Source organism: Neovison vison, chromosome 4 (assembly GCF_020171115.1).
Source record: "Neovison vison isolate M4711 chromosome 4, ASM_NN_V1, whole genome shotgun sequence".
Taxonomy (NCBI): Eukaryota; Metazoa; Chordata; class Mammalia; order Carnivora; family Mustelidae; genus Neogale; species Neogale vison.
In genome coordinates, this window is record NC_058094.1 from 146,217,587 (window position 1) to 146,238,769 (window position 21,183).

At 39.7% G+C, this 21,183-nt stretch overlaps 1 protein-coding gene and 1 long non-coding RNA gene across 2 annotated transcripts in view; one reads left to right on the top strand and one right to left on the bottom strand.

Moving 5' to 3' along the window:
- Window positions 1–6,816, bottom strand: part of LOC122904752 — a 30,378-nt gene extending 23,562 nt beyond the window's left edge. The window contains exons 1-2 of the long non-coding RNA XR_006384258.1: window positions 6,797–6,816; window positions 6,362–6,577 (exon numbers count right to left, since the gene is read on the bottom strand). This is a non-coding gene — a long non-coding RNA (uncharacterized LOC122904752). The remainder of the gene's footprint in view (window positions 1–6,361; window positions 6,578–6,796) is intronic.
- A 194-nt stretch (window positions 6,817–7,010) lies between these two features.
- Window positions 7,011–21,183, top strand: part of RSBN1L (round spermatid basic protein 1 like) — a 71,277-nt gene continuing 57,104 nt past the window's right edge. The window contains exon 1 of the mRNA XM_044245888.1: window positions 7,011–7,606. Coding sequence (XP_044101823.1) covers window positions 7,027–7,606 — 580 coding nt within the window. The 5' untranslated portion in view covers window positions 7,011–7,026. The remainder of the gene's footprint in view (window positions 7,607–21,183) is intronic.

The window sequence follows — 21,183 nt, forward strand, 5'->3', positions numbered from 1 at the left end:
CTTTATAAGCCATAACTCAACTCAGAAATATACATAAAGATAAGCTGGTCAATGTGGTAGAGGCAGGACTTTGAGATGTCTGAACCAGAAGGGTAAAAGAGATGTCTCTAAGGTTCATACAGGGTTTTATAGAGCACAAGGACCTTTATCCAAGGGTGTCAGGAACATGGACGAGGCCAGGGGAAAGTATATTTGTAGAGTGAAATAGAGTGAAAATGTAGTTCAGCTCAGGAATATTGGACGTCATCATGTATAGAGAAAGCAGATTCTAAGACTTGTAGAGGTCAGCTCAAAGCACTGCTAACAAACATTTATTATGGATGGAAGTCTAAGTTGACCCCCGAACAATGCAGTGTGTAGTTAAAAATCTGCATACAACCTTTGACTCCCCCAAAACTTAACTACTAATAGTCTACTGTTGACTAGAAGCCTTAACGCTAACAGTCAACTAACACATACTTTGTATATTGTATGTATTATATATTGTATTCTTATAAAAAAGTAAGCTATAAAAAAGAAACTTATGAAAAACATCATAAGATAGAGAAAATACATTTATAGTACTTCACCGTATTTATGGGAAAAAAATCCACATATGAGTGGACCCACACAGTTGACGCCTATGTTGCTCAAGGACCATTTTTATTTACTTAGCATCTATTCCAGCAACTGACAAAGGTAGGGTTGTGGATTAACAAACGAACAAAACCCTCAAAAGGTACCTGACCCAAACTGAGCTATTGTTTTCTAGATCAGAAGTCAGACTGGGTTACATGACCCACAGATAAGTTTTGTTTGGCTTACACAGCTTCTTAGGAAACTTTCATTAAAAAAAATCTAGAGAGTTAGCAGGTTGGTCCACTTCATTTTCATATAGAACAATCAGCTAGAGCTGAGAAGCAAATGTATCTTGTAGGTAAAGCAAGTATTCCCAGTTTTCCGGTCATCACCACTTCCTATTATATTACATTTATCATGCCTTATTTTATTACTTGTTAGTCTTTCAAGACCATTTGGCATTCAAGTTTGTAACTGTGGGTCCCCATCTTACTGTAAAGATTACAAACCTGCACTTTATATACTTCTTTTCAACATACATTTATTGAGCAGTGATCATATACCAAATATGGGGCACATAAATATAAACACAGTATTATCCCTGCTGTAGAGGAGCTCACAGGCTAGAAGCAGAGACCAGTGTGTTAAATGATCCTATGCAGAATGATGATGGCACAAAGGCATGACCAGATTTTGATTGAGAAGTCAGAAGCACCACACAAGGGAGATTTTTGAACTAAATCTTGAAGGTTAAGTAGACTTTAGTATTATATTCCAGGCAGAGAACAGAGAATGCACACAGCGACACAGAGTACAACTCTTTTGGGAATTACAATGGTTCAGAATGGATGAAAGAGAGGGAAGCTGTAGGAGAGTGAGAAAGATAGGAGTGCTGGGGTTATATATCAGAATGGCTTATATCTACACCAAAAAGTGTGACTTTTATTCCACATGCAAAAGGGAACTACTGAAGAGACTGAAGCATAGTCAGGTTTACATTTTAGAAATACAATTCTGGTAGCAGCATGGAGGACAGTTCAGAAGATGGAAGACTGAAGGCAGAGAGACCAGTCAGTAAGGAAATAAATCATCGACAAAGCTCAAGCGACCTGAGGCCTGAAGGCAAGAAGCAGCGGCAAGAATGAAGAGAAACTGACTAGAGATAGTAACTAATTGAATGTGGAGGCTGAGGGAAAAAAAGAAGTCAAAGAAGATTACCAGTTTGTAGCTTGAAGGATAAGGAATGTAGCAGATGACACATGGGAGGATGGGCATGGGTGGCATGAACTGAGGTGCTTGTGCTTACATCCACCTGGCATCTGGAAAAGAGTCAATAATCAGGTGCAAGGTTAAGGCAGGAGGGAATGTGGGAAGAGTCAGCATTCATGAGCTATCAGAAGACACTGTGATGCATAATATCACACAGAAGTGTGCCAAGTGAGATCAAGAGCAGTGACATACACCTAAGAATCATCGACACTTAAATAGAAAAAAAGCAGCAATGCTCAGGAGCCTGGATACGAAGAGCAGGTAGAGGGGTTACCAGGAGCATAGAGGTAAAGAAAATTACAGTTTGAGGAATTGCGACTCTAGCAAGTATTTGGTACCAGTTACATACCATAGGCTCTAGGTCTGATAGTGAAGAAAGTACAGAAAGGATAGATTAGTGTAGGGCTGTCAGATATGTGGAGAAAATTAAGAAGGGACATCCGGTTAAATTTGAATTTCTTTCTTTTTTAAAAGATTTTATTTATTTGAGAGAGAAAGCACAAAGTGGGGGCGGGGAGGGGGGAAGGGACAGAGGGAAAGGGAGAAGCAGGCTCCCTGCTGAGCAGGGAGCCCCACCCAGGGCTTGATCCCAGGACCCCAAGGATCACGACCTGAGCTGAAGGCAGATGCTTAACCAACTAAGCCACCAGAGAGCCCCTAAATTTGAATTTCAAATAAAAAAAAAAAAAAAATATATATATATATATATATAAATAAAATAGTTATTTTAGTATAAATATGTCCCAAATACTATACGGGACTTATACTAAAAATTTATTTATTGTTTATATGATATTCAAATTTAACTGGGAATCCTATATTTTATTTGGCAATCATAATTAGGTGAAAAAGAAAGATCTAGCATCTGCAGTTCTCCTTAGGTCAAAGGACAAGGGCATGGTATAGAGGGGTAAGGAATATTAAAACATTGTAATTTAGGATTTCAGAGATGGAAGGGCAATGAAAAGGATCAAGGAAGGTCCACTGCAATTTGTGACTGAAATGGAATGGAAATTCAACTCCAAGAAGAAACAGAGGCAAGAATATTGCACAGCTCATTAGCACGGACACTGAGGTTAAAATGTTGGCTTAAGAGCAGAGGGGATGAACTTGAAAAAAGTATCAAAGTCTTCATTAAGTGTGGCAAAATCATCAGGAAGTCAGTGGAGGATGGTACAGCCATACTACAAAAATCTGATATAAGGGAGGGCTTTTGGCATGATATTGAAAGAGTAATAATAACTTGAAATTCAGTGATGTAGAATTGGGGAAGTGATCCCCAGCTTAGTGAGAACAACTTTCAAATGTACAGACTGTCCTCAGAGTTTCAAACAAGATCGAGAAGCACAATATAGAGCAGTATGTTTCCAAAAGAGCTGTGTTATTGAAAAGGGAACAGAAAGGCAGAGATTATCAATGAGCTGACAACAACCAAAAGTGAAAGAAATGAGGATAAAGAGAGCAGGAACAGACAAGATATGAATCTAGTCTGATGGGGAAGAAAAGGTAGGCTTTTCTAAACAGCTGAGACTTGGCTTGAGCTGAGATCCAAAGGATGTGATTTTTCATAGGCACCTCATGTTCATCAGGTCCAAGGTCAAGCAGTAGCCCAAACTTGTCACTCTTCCCCAATGTTTCCTAGTGCAGTGAATGGTACAACTGTCCATCAAGGCATGCGGGTTACATTCATGGTATCTGCCTCCATTATGCAAACCATCATATAAGCATCAGGTAAAGAGAAAAGCATTCCAGGCAGTGGAAACAATCCATGAGATATTCTTCCCCCCCACCAAGATTTTATTTATTTATTTATTTGACAGAGAGATAGGAGAACACAAGTAGGCAGAGCACCAGATAGAAGGAGAGGGAGAAGCAGGCACTCTGCTGAGCAGGGAGCCTGATGCAGGACTCGATCCCAGGATGCTGGGATCATGACCTCAGTGGAAGGCAGTCACCTAACCCACTGAGCCACCCAGGCATCCCAATATGTGCAATATTCTTTTTTTTTTTTTTTCTTAAAGATTTAATTTATTTATTTGACAGAGAGAGATCACAGGAGAGAGGCAGGCAGAGAGAGAGAGGAAAGCAGGTTCCCTGCTGAGCAGAGAGGCCGATGCGGGACTCGATCCCAGAATCCTGAGATCATGACCTGAGCCAAAGGCAGCGGCTTAACCCACTGAGCCACCCAGGTGCCCCCCAATATGTGCAATATTCTTATGCTGAAAGATAGCACAGTGCAATCTAGACACTAAAGAGCTTTCACCTTGATACAGAAGAAGAGACTAGTTCATGATGCGTCAAGTAGGTCATATTAAGGATTTGTACTTTATTCTAAGAGCAGGGAAAGCTATTGGCATGTCTGAAGCTAGGGAAGTGATATGATCAAATTTAGGTTTTTAAGAAGAACATTCTGGGTAGAATGAAGAACAGATTTGAGAAAACAAGAATTTAAAGAAATGACAAAAAAGGCCAGTGTAGTCATCCTGGGGAGAAGAGATAGTACTTTGAATAGGGTGGCAACAATGGGCATGGAGAAAAGTGGATGGTTTTAGTGGTAGCAGAGATGAAGCCAACAGGAATTGGTGATAGTGGTGGGAATTCTCTCCTAGTTCAAAGTCATGAGCACTGACCTAATTGAAAGGGGATGGCTGATTACTCAGGAGAGAAAACAGATCATCAAGCACTGATAACGGATAAACGAATTGCCCCCAGACTTGGAAGGATCTTCCTCTTATTGCAAAAAGCAAGAAGCCTATGAGATCAAGGGGACAAGTCTGCCTAGATCAGAGGGCGGAGAGCTGCTGATTACACATCAGTATTTGCAAGAAGGGGTGTGGACATAAGCTTGGACACGTTAGGTGCTTAGGTGTGTGCATGCATGGTCCCTTCTGGTGTGGTGGGTGAAGAAGCTGGGAATAGGAAGAGAACAGAGCCTGGCTAAGAACACTGGAAGTCTGAGAATTATAAATTTAAACCTGGCCTTCCAGATCATTATTTCAGTCAAGGTGGTAGAGCAGAATACATTTAAAAATTTTTTAAAGATTTTTTTTCTTTTCCTTTTTTTTTAAAGATTTTATTTATTTATTGGACAGAGATCAATAGGCAGAGAGGCAGGCAGAGAGGAGGAAGCGGGCTCACTGCTGAGCAGAGAGCAGGATGCGGGGCTCGATCCCAAGACCCTGAAACCATGACCTGAGCCGAAGGCAGAGGCTTAACCCACTGAGTCACCCAGATGCCCCCCAATTTTTTTCTCTTAAGTAATCTCTACACCCAGTGTGGAACTCAAACTCACAACCTCGAGATCAAGAGTCACATGCTCCACTGACTGAGCCTACCAGGTGCCCCAAAATACATTTTTTATAATTTTAATGTAGTCTGTTATCTTGATTTATAACTTAAATATTTAGGCTCACATGGTATGTGAGCCTCCAAACCATACTCTTGCCCAGGCTCTGCAAATTTAGAGTTAGGACTGATAAGGGTGTTTAACAGTATAAAAGACTATATATAGTGCAAGCAGAAACAAATTCATGAGGATGAGAGTACACTTTAGCTGGGGCCTTACCAAATTGGATTTTCCAGGCTTCTATGTGAGAGATGAGAAAATAAATGGTGCAAGTTTCCAGGTACTATATTAATATATATGAGACACATTTATGTAGCTGGAAGGTCAACAATTAAGAGGCTATTTTAATGGTTTCAGTGTGATTCTGAAAAGTTCCTTGGATATGGCAGAAGTGAAGAGCATGTAAGAGACCTTAGTGGTCATGTAACTGAATTTATTAAAATAAAACAGAGGTTCTGACAGATGAAACACTGTGACTGAGGTTACAAAGCTAGTTACTAGTCAGTGATTTCCAGCCCCATCCTCTGTCCACTCTTCCAACAATGCTACTTTTCATGAAGATACATGCTGACTTTCACTTTTCATCGGTATGTATTAAAGGTAAATACTTTCATTCCTTTAAATATTTGAGGCATCTAAAAAAAAGTCCATTATTAAATTTTGACTCCAAAGTATTCTAAACAAACAGAAAAGGGAAAACAAAAAATTCCAACATCCTGAGGTCACAAGAATTGGTAATCCTGGAGGACAGTTACTTTTTAACTGTTTTCCAGAAAGTTACAGGAAACACAGGGCTCCTTTTAGAACTTACAATATTCTCACTGCTCATTTCCTTATGTGGTACTTTCTATTTTTACATCTATCTCTTTGACTTGTTAATCTTATATGAGACCTGAGCTGAATTAAAATCATGCTTCTTGCTTTGGTTGCAACCTGTTACTGTAACCCACCCCGCCCCCCAATTCCTCATCTTCTAAGCTAGAAATGAAAATACACGCTTATAAAACATCGAACATTCAGGGCGCTAACCACTATTTTACCTTTTAAAAAATCTTTCCTTTCAAACATCAATAAATATCGCCAATGGATTTTTCTCAGCAAGTCTCAGTTATAATAACTGCAATAAAATTAAGATCTTTAACACTATATCACTAAAGTTTAAAAGAAAAATTCTCCAGGGAGTCTTACCTTCAAGCTTAGAAGTAATCCGAAAATTCTGGGTTTGCAGAAGTCATATCCCTTAAAGCATTAGAGTTGAAGATCTTAGCAACAGTAACAAATCTTGTCAGGACACCAAGTGATTTTTAGTCCCTCCCGTCCAATAACTGTTGCCTTTCAGAAGGAAGGACTGAATTCCGCGTAAAAATTTTCTCCTCTGACTGAGCATCCTCGAAATTCGGCTTTCTGCGCGCGAAGAGACGGGGAGGGACCAAAAGGACCCCGGGGGGAGAAAAGAAAGAGAAGGTGATACATGAAAAAGTCGAACTACAGACGAGCGCGCCTGGGTGGGGGCAGATTTGAGGGTTCGGAGTTGGGGGTTCATTCCGGACACTCCCAGGGCACCAGAGTTCACGCTGGCGAAAAGTGGAAGACCCTCCCCTCAGAGCTCGCTCCGCCACTAACCGCGCCCCGCCGAGCTTTGACCTCCAAAACTGGTCCGCTTGGCGATACCGCCTCTTCGGCTCCAGATTGACGCCTTTGGTTGGTTCTCAGAAGGATCCCTCAGCAAGGCTCGTCCAATAGAGAGCTCTGCCGATGGCCGGGCCGCTCCACCCCTCCCCCGCCCCTCGCTGAGGGCCCGCCCCTGCCCCGCGCCCGGGAGCGGAGGAGAGTAAATACAACAGGAGCGCAAAATGGCGGACTCGCCGAGCCCAGTGGACGGCGCTGCTCCCGTCGCCGCAGCCGCTGTCGCCTCGGAGAAAGAACCGTTTGGCAAATTGCAGCCCTCCTTCCGGGACCCACCGGGTCCTCTATCGGCCAAGAAGGTCCGGACTGAGGAGAAGAAGGCGCCACGGAGACTGAACGGAGAGGGGGGCAGCGGTGGGAACAGCAGGCAGCTGCAGCCGCTGGCGGCACCTTCGCCTCAGAGCTATGGCAGCCCCGCGTCTTGGAGCTTTCCCGGGCTGTCTGCTGTCCCCTCCTCGTCCTCTGCTCGGAGCAGTTTCTCTTTTTCCGCTGGCTCCGCGGTCCCTTCCTCAGCCTCCGCTTCCTCGTCTCAGCCGGTGCCGCGCAAACTGCTGGTCCCTCCTACGCTGCTGCACGCTCAGCCTCACCATCTCTTGCTACCGGCCGCCGCCTCCTCGGCCAACGCCAAGCCGCGGCGACCTAAGGAGAAGCGAGAGAAGGAAAGGAGGAGGCACGGCCTCGGCGGGGCAGGCGAGGCCGGCGGGGCCGCCCGGGAGGAGAACGGGGACGTGAAGCCGCTACCGCGAGGTGGGTACCGGAGCTGGAAGGGGGAGGGGAGGGCGCCCCGGATCCCTGCCACCTCCTCGCGCCCGCGGGGCCCGGGCAGGGGGAGCGCGGGGGCCGCGGGCGCCAGCCTGGAGGGGGCGGGAGGCGTCCGGTTCTCAGCAGGCGACTTTGCAGTCCCCTTGGGGACAGGAAATGGAGCCTGTAATTTCGGTTACAGCGAGGGGAATGGCCGAAACTCTGTTATTTTTTATATTGTTTCTATCTCCCAGTTAATGCGCTGCAAGATTTATAGAATATGGTCTAGAGTACCCTCCTAGGTGTGCTGGGCTTCGGAGGGAGATGGGGGGAAATGGGATCGCCAAGGGTTTGGTCTTCTAAAAGGTGCTTGATTCATTATTAGACGTTTTAGAGGTGATCACAGAATTCGTATTTGTGACACAGGCTCCAACGCCAGAAAATCCTGTCAAAAAAAGGGGTGTGGAGAGCCTTGGCGTCAGCTGGAAGCTACCAGAGGCCTGAGCTTTCATCCCTATTAGGGAAATGAGGTAGAGTGCAGGGCCCGAAGTGTGTGTGCTGTTTCGTAAGGTACCCGTCCTGCAGCCTCCGCACCGTTTCGTATTCTCAGGTGTTCTGAGTGGTCCTGTTTGGAATACCACCACCCTTCAGAAGGAATTTTCAGCCATATTCTTTTTTCCTGCAGCAAATTATAAAATCAGGAGCGTTGACGTTTTTTGGCCAGATCAAGTGACGGCAAAATGTTTTAGCATCAGAAAATGGCAAATTCGTAAGCGTCCTTTTCAGATAGGGCTAGGTAGTTCTCTTTTAAACTGTAGGCTAGCTGTGTAATTTGCAGAAAGTATTTATTTAAAATAGATCGTCCTACTTTTTTAGTTATTGATACACGGTGATCTGACGGTGGTATAACATGGAGAGTGGTTGAAAATTAGATATTGATGTGACCAAAAGCCTAAGGCACGTGATGACCTTTAATATAAATATACACTGAGAATGTATTATGAGAGTATTTTTGTTTTTGAGGAAAAATGACATGTCAAGGAGTTTTAGTATTGCTGTTCTAACTGTAGCTTAAATCATGAATAATTCTCTCTATGTTTGAATTAGAATGGCTGTTTTTACAATTTTTAAAAATGCTACACAGGAGTATGTAGTTAGCAGGGTTACTTCTTCCCTGCTGGTTTGCCGGTAGAAAAGCTTGGACAACGAAGCATAGCCACCAGGCACTCCCGCATAGGGAAAAGTTCTCTCAGTTTTAGAGTTTTGCTTCTAGGAAAGTGGTTTTGAGGATGGAACTTACACTACTTTTAGTCTGGAGTTTTAGGTGGTAAATTATTTTAAAGCTATTTTGTCATAATGCTCACCTTTAAAAGTTAAAAGTGCTCGAAAGTCTGTGCGTTGGCAGCTTGGTATTAGACTTATTTGTGATGTGTAAGCCATGTATTTGTTCTTCCAAGTTCTTTGAATGAGGAAGTGAATGTGGGGTGTAACATTGTTAGGGTAGGAATGGCTGAAAAGAAATAAGCTTTCTTTCACAAGTCTAACTTAAAATGTGGAGCATAAAGATGGCCCTTAATGTGAAATGGATGTTCAAGAGAGATTTCTCCAGTTTTTAAAATTTCATTTAGAATCCTCCTTTCGAAGGCTGCAGCTTATCTTACGAAGCCTTAATACGAGTGATAGCTTCTACTTTAGGATGTGGGGAACGTGTTTTTCCATGACCTCTGTAGGATGTTTTTGAGTAGTGACTAGATACAAACACCATTGTAAGATTTTCTTTTCTTTTTTTTTTTTTTTTGAGAGAAATCTTCTATTTTACTGAAGAAAAACTAAAAATCAAAGAGAAGGATTTTTCATTGTCTTAATGATAATGGTGAAAATCTTAAGTATTCTCCTAAAGTTCAGGTTTAACTAAATTGAGATTCTGTTTTAATCATTTTAAGAAAATTTGTCAGCAACAGTGTTATTCAAATAGAAAATTATATATTCAATATAAGCATAATTACAAATAGGAAGATTCTAATTTGTAATACAGTCTGTTTCTCTGGGCTTTATGTAAGAATCTTAGTGAGTGGTTGGGCCTCTGGCTGCCTCAGTCCCTGGAGCATGCAGCTCTTGATCTCAGGTCAGTGAGTTCGAGCCCCACCCTGGGCTTAGCCTTAACTTAAAATAAAATAAAAAAAATCTTAAGCAGTGGATGTCTTTTGTTTTAAATACATAACTCTTTCTAATGTTGCTCGAAGTTCGATACTTAGTTCATGGATAGCACAGGGTGATAGAAGTTATCCCATCCCTGGCTGATGGAACAAGCTGAATCAGAACAGGAAGTGAGCTATAAAGACACCTAAGCAAAGAAAATAGATCCCTCAAAAGGCAAACAGACATCCAAAAAAATCAAGCTCCAAATTCCATTACCCAGTTGAGTTTCTATATGGTAGTAGGATTTTTTTTTTTTTTTTTTTGTCTTTAGTTAGAACTGCCTAAATTTTTACATTGGCTACTATCCTAACAGGAATTACTTGTAGTAAATGAAACTGTATGAAAAGGGTTGGCAGGCCATTTAGTAAATGTCATTTGAGTCAGAAACATGGTGATTTGTTTTTTAACCTCCTAATAAATTAAAAAGTGGATCAGTCCAGATAAAGTAAGGATCATAGACAGATCTGAAAGTGAAGAGTGATAACAGAATTACAAAGGGATAGCAGTCTAAGCCCTTTAAGCATAAGAGTTGGTGCCTTAACACACCAAAAACCTGTGAGGTCATCTAGTTCATAGTGGGTAGCTGACTTCCATGATAGTCTGAGTCCTCATGTAAAAGTTAAATTTATTTTTTTATTTTTATTTTTATTTAAAATTTTTATTAAATTTATTTTTTCTAAAAAGAAAATGTGCAAGACTTTTTAGATTTTAAAACGAGAAAAATAACCAGATTTAGTGGTTAGAGAGGTAATCTACTTAAGAGTTCACAGCCAATTTTTCTGTAAGATTGAATAAATTTTTGAATTGGTAAATGTGGAAGGTAAGAGTGGACATGTACTGAAGATGTTCGACATTTAGAATTATGTTATGGCAAACAGCAGAACAAACATTATTAGATAACAAAGTGCCATAAGGATTGCAGTAACTAATAAAACTTGTATAGATCTCATTTTTGTTGGTGCTTTTGCTTTGCACTTATTAACTTCTTTTTTTCTTTAGGATGATCCTGTGAAGTATTCCAAGATAAAACCAGGGCATTTCACAGAACGTTTCCCTTGGAAGTATAGTTACAGAATTTAACTGTAATGAAAATAGAGTCTTTTTTTAGAATTGAATAAAAACTATTTTTGTTTCTATTTTAATTCCAGTTAGTATATGGTGTTATATTCGTTTCAGATGTACTGTACCATACAATGATTCAACAGTTCCATCTATCACTAGATGCTCATCTCAAGTGCACGCCTTAAACCCCATCACCTATTTAACCCATCCCCCACCCACCCGGAGCCTTTGGTTTGTTCTCTATAGTTAAGAGCCTGTTAGAAGTGAATAATTTAAGGTATGTAAATGTCAGTGATTTAAAGGGATAGGTATTGGAAGATTTTTCAAAGTAGACTTTTCCCTATCTTTCTAATGTTAATTCCACAATTTTAGGTCAAATTCATACTCAGAGGGGTGCCTGGGTGGCTCTGTGGTTTAAAGCCTCTGCCTTGGCTCAGGTCATGATCCCAGGATCCTGGAATCAAGCCCCGCATCAGGCTCTCTGCTCGGCAGGGAGCCTGCTTCCTACTCTATCTCTCTCTGCCTGCCTCTCTGTCTAGTTGTGATCACTATTTGTCAAATAAAATAAATAATAAAAATCTTAAAAAAAAATTCATACTCAGAGGTTTTGTCATTATGACCATATATTTGTCACTGCTGAAATAGTTTACTGTGATTTCATTTTCTTGTGTAACCTTTGTTGTTCATGCCTCATTTTTTCATTTGCTTAGTTTTGTCTGGCAAAGTCTTTCTATACCCTCCAGCAGCTGCATAAAATGCTTCTCAGTACAATTTTCCACATGGTCAAATCTGTCAGATAAACTTATCAGTTCTATTTGTTCCTGTAGTCATCTCTTCTGTAGCTGTCTTTCTTTCTGCTTTAGTCTGGATTGTTTTCTCTTTAGGCCTGCTGCAAAGCTGTCATCTTGGGACTTCCCTTAGCTGACATTCTGGGAGTTTCTTTCACTTTTGCTGAGTCCCTTTTTTCTGGACCCTATGCCTTCTTTTGGTTTATTCCTTCATTTTTGTTTCCCCAATTATTACTGTGATAATGTGTATTGGAAAAACAGTTTTTTAAAATTTATTTTTACACTCATGCTAGACTGTTGGGCTGTTGAGAGATTTCTATATCGGAAATCATTTTCCCTCAAAAGTTTGGAGGTGTTCCCATATTGCCTGGCTTCCAGTATTGATGTTGAGAAATTTGATCTCCAGAAGTTGTCTTTTTTGCACAATCTGGGAGATTTCAACCTTTTTTTGAGTTTTTAAATTTTAGCTCTCTTTTAAAACAGTGTTTTATGAACTTTTGTTTTGTTACTGTATTGTAACATCTTGTACTTTTTTCATGGGTGCAGCATCTTCTGTTATCTCTTCAAGGATATTAATTATAGTTTCTTCATTTCTTGCATGGTTTTTGGTTCCTCTAAAACTTTTTGTTGTTGTTGATTTGGGGCTTGTTGGAGGCTTTCTTCAGATCTCTGTGATCCTTAGCAGTTCCTTCATACTCAAGGAATGTTCAAAGCTGACTGAAAGCTCACTGTACATGCATGAGCATGGCTTAGTGACTAATAAACTCTGATGTTTTACCTTTTCTTTAAAAAAAAAAAAAAAGATTTTATTTTTAAGTAATTGCTACACCCAATGTGGTGTTCGAACTTACAACTCCAAGATCAAGAATCACATGTTGTACTGACTGAGGCAGCTGGTTTTCCCTCCCATATTTTATCTTTACTTCTTTTCTCTGGGTAGTGGGTTGAGAGGGTTTTCAGTTTCTTCAGATAAAGATCCTTCATTTTTCTGTGTGTCTGTATAACTGGAATAATGGAGAGGAGGGGATTTGCAGAGGTAATGAGTTTAGATGGTGGGGCTCTAGTGGTTGGTGGAGGAAGGAAGCTACAAATTTCACTATTCAGTTTCCAAATTTTCACCTACTCTCCCTGTTTCCACATCAACATTTCACTTCTTGCTTTTTCTGTGTGGGATGCACCTGAGCTTGGAGCCATTCTGATTCAGTTTTGCTGGAGATCATACCTCATTCCTGTCGTGGTGAGTTGAATGGGGGCGGGGAGGGGGGAAAGCAAGCATAATAGAAGGTTAGTGTAAGTCCCTACAGAGGTAGTTTCAAAAAATCCTATTTACTTTGCAGTATCCCTAGAGGGGCTTAGAAATTGGAGGTACTGAAAGAGGCCAGAGGGCAGAATCAACCCCCGCCCCTCCCACACACAGGGACACACATTCACTCTCCCTCTCTCATGTTGCAGCACGTGTCAGAATTTACTTTTTAAGGCTAAATAATGTTCCATTATATGTATATACCACATTTTGTTTGTACATTCATCCCTTGATATACACTCGGATTCTTCTACCTTTTTGGCTGTTGTGAATAATGCTGCTGTGAACATGGGTGAAAGATATCTATTTGAGTCCCTGCTTTCAGTTCTTTTGGGTATATGCCCTGAAATAGAACTGCTGGATCATATGGTAATCATTTAATTTAAGGAACTGCCATACTGTTTTCCCTAACTGTTTTCCATAGCAGTTGCACCACTTTACATTGCCACCAGCTGTGCGCAAGTGTTGGGTTAACTATTTAGTATCAGAAAAGTAAATCTAAGTACGCAGACAAAAAACTCTCAGTAACATTTATTTGGAGCAGGTACTTGTGAAGTCAGGGTGCGGTCAGCCACGATAGCTTAGGAAATAAAATTTGGGGGCTTGGTGGGAGAAAAAAAAAAGGCATTTATTGAGTGCTTGAGTGCTTGTCATAAGCCATGGTATTATCTCAATATTTTTAGATTAAAACTCTGAGTTTTTCTTAGCTCACTCAGAATTGCATAGCTAATGTGTAAAGAATTTGGATCAGCCCCATCTCTGGAAGAGTGTGAGCCTAACTACACAACGCTACAGTTAACTTAATTTTTTCCCTTTAGGCTGTGATAAACAGGAAGAAGAAAGAGAAGATGAACTTTAAAACTTATTCCAAGTTATTTCTTTTTTCCTAACTTTTTATTATAAAAAATTTTAAGCATACAGAAAAGCTGAAAGAATAATACAGTGATCTTATTTATATAGATTTCCTCCTAGATTCAACAGCTGTTAATATTTTATGTTATATATGCAGTGAATCATTTGAAAGATTTTTTTTTTTTTTCTTAAATTCATGAGAAACAGAGAGGCAGAGAGAGAAGTAGGCTCCCTGTGGATCAGAGAGCCCGAGCAGAACTTGATCCCAAGACCTGGGATCATGACCTGAGCTAAAGGCAGACGCTTAACTGACTGAGGCACCCAGGCACCCCACCCCTTTTTTTTAATTCATGAGAGACAGAGACAGAGGCAGAGGCAGATGTAATGAGTCATTTAAAAGTAAACTATAGACATCATGATACTTGACCCTTTTTTTTTTTTAATTTTATTTGACACAGAGAGAAAGAGCATGAGCAGAGTGAGCAGCAGGGAGAATGCATGAGCAGAGGGAGAAGCAGGATCCCCACTGAGCAGGGAGCCCAGTTTGGGGCTCTATCCAGGACTCCGGAAACATGACCTGAGCCAAAGGCAGATGCTTAATACTGAGCCACCCAGGTGTCCCATGATACTTCATTCTTAAATATTTCAGCCTTCATTTTCTAAAAGTAACCACATAATTACATTAACTTTAAAACATTTAAGAAAATAATTATATAACCAGTGCGTGTTTAGTCTTCCAATAACCCCCAGTTTCCCCCGTTGCATCCGAAACACACTACATGTTTATTTAGTTAGCTATTTTTATAATACCATTTACTTGAGCGATACTTTTTTTTTTTTTTTTTTTTTTTTGATTTTTACCTCTCTTTTGGCTCAGTGGGTTAAGCCGCTGCCTTCAGCTCAGGTCATGATCTCAGGGTCCTGGGATCGAGTCCCACGTCGGGCTCTCTGCTCAGCAGGGAGCCTGCTTCCTCCTCTCTCTCTCTCTGCCTGCCTCTCTGCCTACTTGTGATCTCTCTCTGTCAAATAAATAAATAAAATCTTAAAAAAAATACAATTAATTAATTTATTTTTTAAAGATTATTTATTTAGTTGACAGAGATCACACGTAGGCAGAGAGGCAGGCAGAGAGAGAGGTGGAAGCAGGCTCCCTGCTGAGCACACAGCCTGATGTGCGGCTCCATCCCAGACCCTGAGCCAAAGGCAGAGGCTTTAACCCACTGAGCCACCCAGGCGCCCCTTTACCTCTGTTTTTAATCTGGAACTGTCCTGCTCCCTTTTTCCTTTATATGACATTGACTTTTGGAAGGTACTAGTTCAACATACCTTCTTATCTTGTAGGTTTTTTTCTACTCATAATTTCTAAACGTTTATTTTATCATGGTATTTATTTTTTAAAGATTTTACTTTTATTTCTTGTAAAGGTTTTATTTATTTGTGAGTGAGTGTGTGAGAGAGCGAGCTTGAGCAGTGGGAAGGGCAAAGGGAGAGGGATTAGAGATAAGTAGACTCCCCTCTGAGCAGGAAGCACAACAGGGGACTGGATCCCAGGACCTTGAGATGCTGACCTGAGCCTGAGGCAGCTGCTTAAACCATTGAGCCACCCAGGGTACCCTTAAAGATTTTATTTTTAAGTAATTTCTACATCAGTGTTGTGGTATTTATCTTGATTCTTTGTATTTATTATAACTAGAAATTAGGTATCAAGATCAAGCCTGATTAATCCAGATTAAATAGTTTTGGTAAGAATATTTCATAAGTGTACTTCATATTGCATCCCCTTGGAAGGCATATAATATTAAGATTGTGCCATTAGTAAACTGGTTGAGGTGACCATAATCCCCATTACACTAGTTCATTTTTCTGTTTACATTTAGTTTGTAATCTGTGTGTTGATTTGTGAATATCTAATTTCCTAGCAATTTTTTACCTGATGGCTTCAGTATCAATTAATTATTTTTGCCTGAGTCACCCATTCTTTTCATGCTTAAAGAATGATGCCAAACTATTTCTAAGTAAAGGAATTAGATTTGGGAATGGAGAATTCAAAATAATTTGTTACTCTTGTATTTAGATTAAAATTTGGCAGTCTATTTTGATTTTGGGTACCAGAGTAAATACGTTCATTGGTATGATTAGAATCTTATGGTAAACACTTTTCTTGTATTCTTAATTCATCACAGTTTGAATTTTGGAAAGCTACTTGCAGAATGCTTTTCGTTAAAGATTGAGTGTAGTAGTCCAGTTAAAATAGTTATCGGTTATATACTAGTAACATGGGCCCAAAATAAGAAGTCCTGCCAGTTTTTTTGAATACAGTGAATATATATTAGTATAGTGTCTTAAATACTATATATATTTCAAAATTATAACCTCTATTTCATAATGTTCTCTGTTGACTAATATAAATTAACTATATACTTATACGAATTCACATTTAAATAGATTATATGACTTCCTTCAGAGCACGCATCATTTTAGTCATCATTTTATGATCTTTGCCATGTACTCAATAATTGATTTGAAGAAAAAAATACTTTTTATTAAGAAATTAATTCTGTCTGTTCTCTTTGCACTAGAAATTTAAGTAACTACTCTTGTTAGTTTTTTTATAGAAAGTGTATATATTTTCTTTAGATATTATTTAATTCAGAACCACTTTCAGTGGTTTGACATGTGGAACCATGTTCTGGAAAGCTAATGTCCCAGGGCATTCATTTTCTGGCTGAATCACTGATGAACTTTATACCTTAAAGGAGTAAGTAATCACCAGTTTTCATTTTTCTCCTTTGAGGATGATGAAAATATCAGGATTAGTAAATTCTGTCAGGCTTTTTTGAGTTGGGCCAAAAGTTGATGTAGTGAGTACAGTTTGAGGTAGAATTTATGTTTCTTGAGGACAGAAACAACAATAATAAAAACAACAATAACAGTAATTAACACTTACAGAACTGTACTCAGCACTTTGTATGTATTTTTATTTAATTTTTACATCTTCTTAAAGTTTAGTTAGATATTAGCCTCTTGTAAGTACTGAATGGAAGCTCAGAAAATTTAAGTAACTTGCCCAAGGATATTAAGTATGAAGTCAGTCTAAGTTTTAGATCATTATGTAGTTTGACTTAAGGGCTCCAGCTCTAAATTATTGTGCAAACTGTGTTAATGTTTTTAAATCTCCTTCATCCAGAATTAAACCTTACATTATGAGCTAGTTTGCCAAATAAACGAACCAGACTTCGGAGAAAGAGTAGGACTTAGGTAAGTGGAGATGATGGAGACGGACTTGTTAGGGGGAATGGTATGAGCAAGATCGTAGAGATAGGAGTGTACATTGCCATGTTCCGTGGTCTGTGACTAGAACCATTAAGCTAGGATTGGTGATCTTGTACAAAGTTGGGAAAAAGCACCTCATGCCAGTTGAAAGTTTGCCATAATATGCCTGCTCTTTGCCAGGATAGGGAGTTTGGACTTCATTCTGTGGGCAACAGCAAGGCATAGTTTTTTATTTTTTGTTTTTTTTTTAATAGAGTAATTTATTCAAATTGGTATTTTAGGAATACTAATTTGTTAGCATTGTGTAGGATGAATTGGCTGAGAGAAAAATTAGAGACAGGGATATTGGAGACTACTGTAGTAATAAAATGGAGTGATTTTAGTGGTAAAATGATTGGTGCTCCTGGACATGGAAAAGAAAAGATTTTGAGAGGGAATGTATGCTTGAGCTTCATGATTATCAAATATGTAGCAAGAAAGGAGGAATTTTTATATTTAATTTTATAGTCTCAGATGGAGGGAATAAAATGTTGGTGGTTCTGCAGGAGAACTAGTTGAAAAAGATGGATAGGAGTTTGAGGTACAGGCAAATACCTTTATGTTACGCCTGGGTGGCTCAGTTGGTTGGACGACTGCCTTCGGCTCAGGGCGTGATCCTGGAGTCCTGGGATCGAGTCCCGCATCGGGCTCCCAGCTCCATGGGGAGTCTGCTTCGCTCTCTGACCTTCTCCTCGCTCATGCTCTCTCTCACTGTCTCTCTCTCTCTCAAATAAATAAATAAAATTTAAAAAAAAAAAAAAGAGTTCTGTTATCAGGGCACCTGGGTGACTCAGTGGGTTAAGCCTCTGCCTTTGGCTCAGGTCATGATCCCAGGGTCTTGGGATCGAGCCCCGTATCAGGCTCTCTGCTCGGCAGGGAGCCTGCTTCCCCCTCTCTCTCTGCCTGCCTCTCTGCCGGCTTGTGATCTCTGTCTGTCAAATTAATAAATAAAATCTTAAAGCAAACTTTCATAGTGGCAGGCAACAAATACTGCTTTTTCTGTGGGCAGCAATAACCTCAGATCCTCTCTTAGATAGCCAGCTGTTAACAGCCTTTTAAAGGGCTCAAAAAAAATCAAGATTATGCATGGTTCCTTAACCTTTACTCCGTCCTAACAATTTAGCAATTTACCTTCCATTTGTCTTCCCTCTTCTGGCCTCGCTCATCATTGTCCTTATCTCTCCTGCTACTGCTTCAGCCTTTAGTTCAGTTTGGGACCTTTTTACAGTACTCTTCTCTCTGGCTTTGCTAATCACCCTGTTGGTTTTCTAGTGTCTCTCATTATCACTTGCCAAATCTTAGTTTAGAGTTTTAGATCCTTATATTCAGCTGCCTCTTTGACATAGTCACTATTAGATGTTTCACAGAACTGTAAAATTAACATGTTCAAAACTCAGCCTTCGTTACTCAAATTTGTCTTGCTGTGTATGTTCCTTATCTCAGTGCTTGAAAACTAGATTCTACACTTTACCTTCATCCAACCTGTAGCCAAATCTTGTTAGTTCCAGTCACCATTTTTTAAAAATTTATTTTATTTTTTTTAAAAAGATTTTTATTTATTTATTTGACAGAGACCACAAGCAGGCAGAGAGGCAGGCAGTGAGAGAGAGGAGGAAGCAGGCTCCCTGCCGAGCAGAGAGCCCGATGTGGGACTCGATCCCAGGACCCTGAGACCATGACCTGAGCCGAAGGCAGCGGCTTAACCCACTGAGCCACCCAGGCGCCCCCCAGTCACCATTTTTTATATCTGTCTCCTTTCCCTGTCCTTTCCACTAGTCTTACTTAGTTCAAATTACCATTATTTCTAGCCTAAATTATTGTATAACTGCCTCCTTATTGGGCTCCTTACTTCAGATCCGTGATCTTTCGTTTCATTTTTCATGCTACAGCCTAAGTGATAGCTAGAGATCTGATCACATATTTGATTATATCACTTTTCTCTTTATGAGATGACGTTTAAATTCCTAAAAATGTCCTCCAAGGCTTTTGTTTACCTCTTTAGCTTCTCCTCAGTGCTCCTTGCTGCAGAACTTTGTCTACCCATTATCCCTAGTCCCACATTTCTACTGCGCTTAGTTATGTCTTCTCATATTTTAGGACTCCACTTGAAAGGGAGGCCTTTGCTATTTCCTAGATGAGGTTAGGTCCCCTTGCTGTCTCTTCCCATGTCACCTTGCCCTAATTCCATCCTGACTTTATTCACTTCATTTTAATCACTTCTTAGTTGTCCTCTACACTAGACACAGAGCCTGTGAAATCTGGGGGCTGTGGTTATCTTGTTTCACATCAGGGTCCTCTGTGTAGTGAATAACTGTTTGGGAAATGAACAAGTTATACTGCATTTCGGCCCTTTCTGCCTGCTGTGAAGAGATGTGGTTATTCAGGAAAATTTTGGCAGGTATTTCAAAGTAAGAACAGCAGAAAAGTGATAATGGGATGAGAAGTTGATCAGCAGCTCACAGACAATGGTTAAATTGTCAGGTGAACACAAGAGGTAGATATTAATGGCATGAGAACTAGGAAGGAAAGTCACTATGTGGATAATAATAATTGTATTGTGTTTGACTCACCCTGAATTATCAGAATTGCCATTTTGTACACTCCAATCTCAAAAAAATGAAGCTTATCACTATATTACGCAAAAAGGAAATTTTTCTTTTAATCTGCATGTATTTACAAAACCCATAAGGGCATTATAAATGGAATTGTAATTTATTTAGACATAAAATTAGATAGAAATTAAGATTAATTTTGTTCCAACAATCAGATAGTTTTTAGTACCATTTTAACATCATTTATTAAATAGTTCATTCTTTGCACTCTGATGTAGAATGCCAATTTTTATCTTATACTAAAATCATGTGTGCTTGGATCTATTATTATTTTCTAAATTATTTATTTATCTATTTATTTATTTAAAGATTTTTTTATTTTTAAGTAATCTCTGCACCCTTTGTAGGACTGGAAATCACAACCCGGAGATCAACAGATGCATGCTCTACTGACTGAGCACCAGCTGCCTCCTTGGGTCTGTTTTTAGCTTTCCAGTTCTTACATTTATCAGTTCATTTCTGCTCAAGTAACACTCTCATATTTACTGTATCTTTAGAGTAGATTTGGTATCTATAGGGCAAGGCCCCCCTGCTTCTGTACTCTTTTTCAGAATTTTCTTGGCTTTTTAAAATATCAGGCTTATTGAGGTATAATTTATGTAAGATAAAATTTATCCATTTAAGGTATATGGTTCAGTGAGTTTTTTTGTTTTTTTAAGATTTTATTTATTTATTTGACAGACAGAGATCACTAGTAGGCAGAGAGGCAGGCAGAAAGGGGAAGCAGGCTCCCTGCTGAGCAGAAATCCCCATGTGATGTGGGACTCTATCCCAGGACCCTGAGATGATGAATGGAGCTGAAGGCAAAGTCTTCACCCACTGAGCCCCCTAGGTGCCCTGAGTTCAGTGAGTTTTAATAAGTGTACATTGTAGCCACCAGCACAGTCATGATATTTTCTCTTAGTTCACGATGTTCCCTTTTGATGTTCCCTTTTGCCACGTGTTGCTCTTACCTCCAATCCCCGGGGGTGATTTGTCTTTTGTCCCAATAGTTTTGCCTTTTCCAGAATGTGATGTAAGTTGAATCTTAATCTGTCTTCTTTATGTTTGGCTTCTTTCACTTAGTATATTGCTTTGAAGATTAGTCAGTATTGTTGCATTAATCAGTTTATTCCTTTTATTTCTCAGTAGTAATTCATTGCATAGAGATATTACAATTTGTTTTTTCATTCTCCAGTTGATGACATTTGGATTGTTTCTGTTTTTTGATGATTGTGAATAAGCCTGCTATAGTCATTCACAGATAAATCTTGTGGTGGACACATGCTTTCCATTCTCTTGAGCACATATCCAGAAGTGGAATCACTGGGTTGTATGGTCAAGTTTATATTTAACTTCTAAGAAATTTCTGTACTTTTCTAAAGTGCCTGTACTTTTTTTTGTTCCCGCCAGCCCTTGATATTGTTATTGTCTACTAAATCTTCGTCATCTTAGTGGATATGTAGTAGTAGTTCC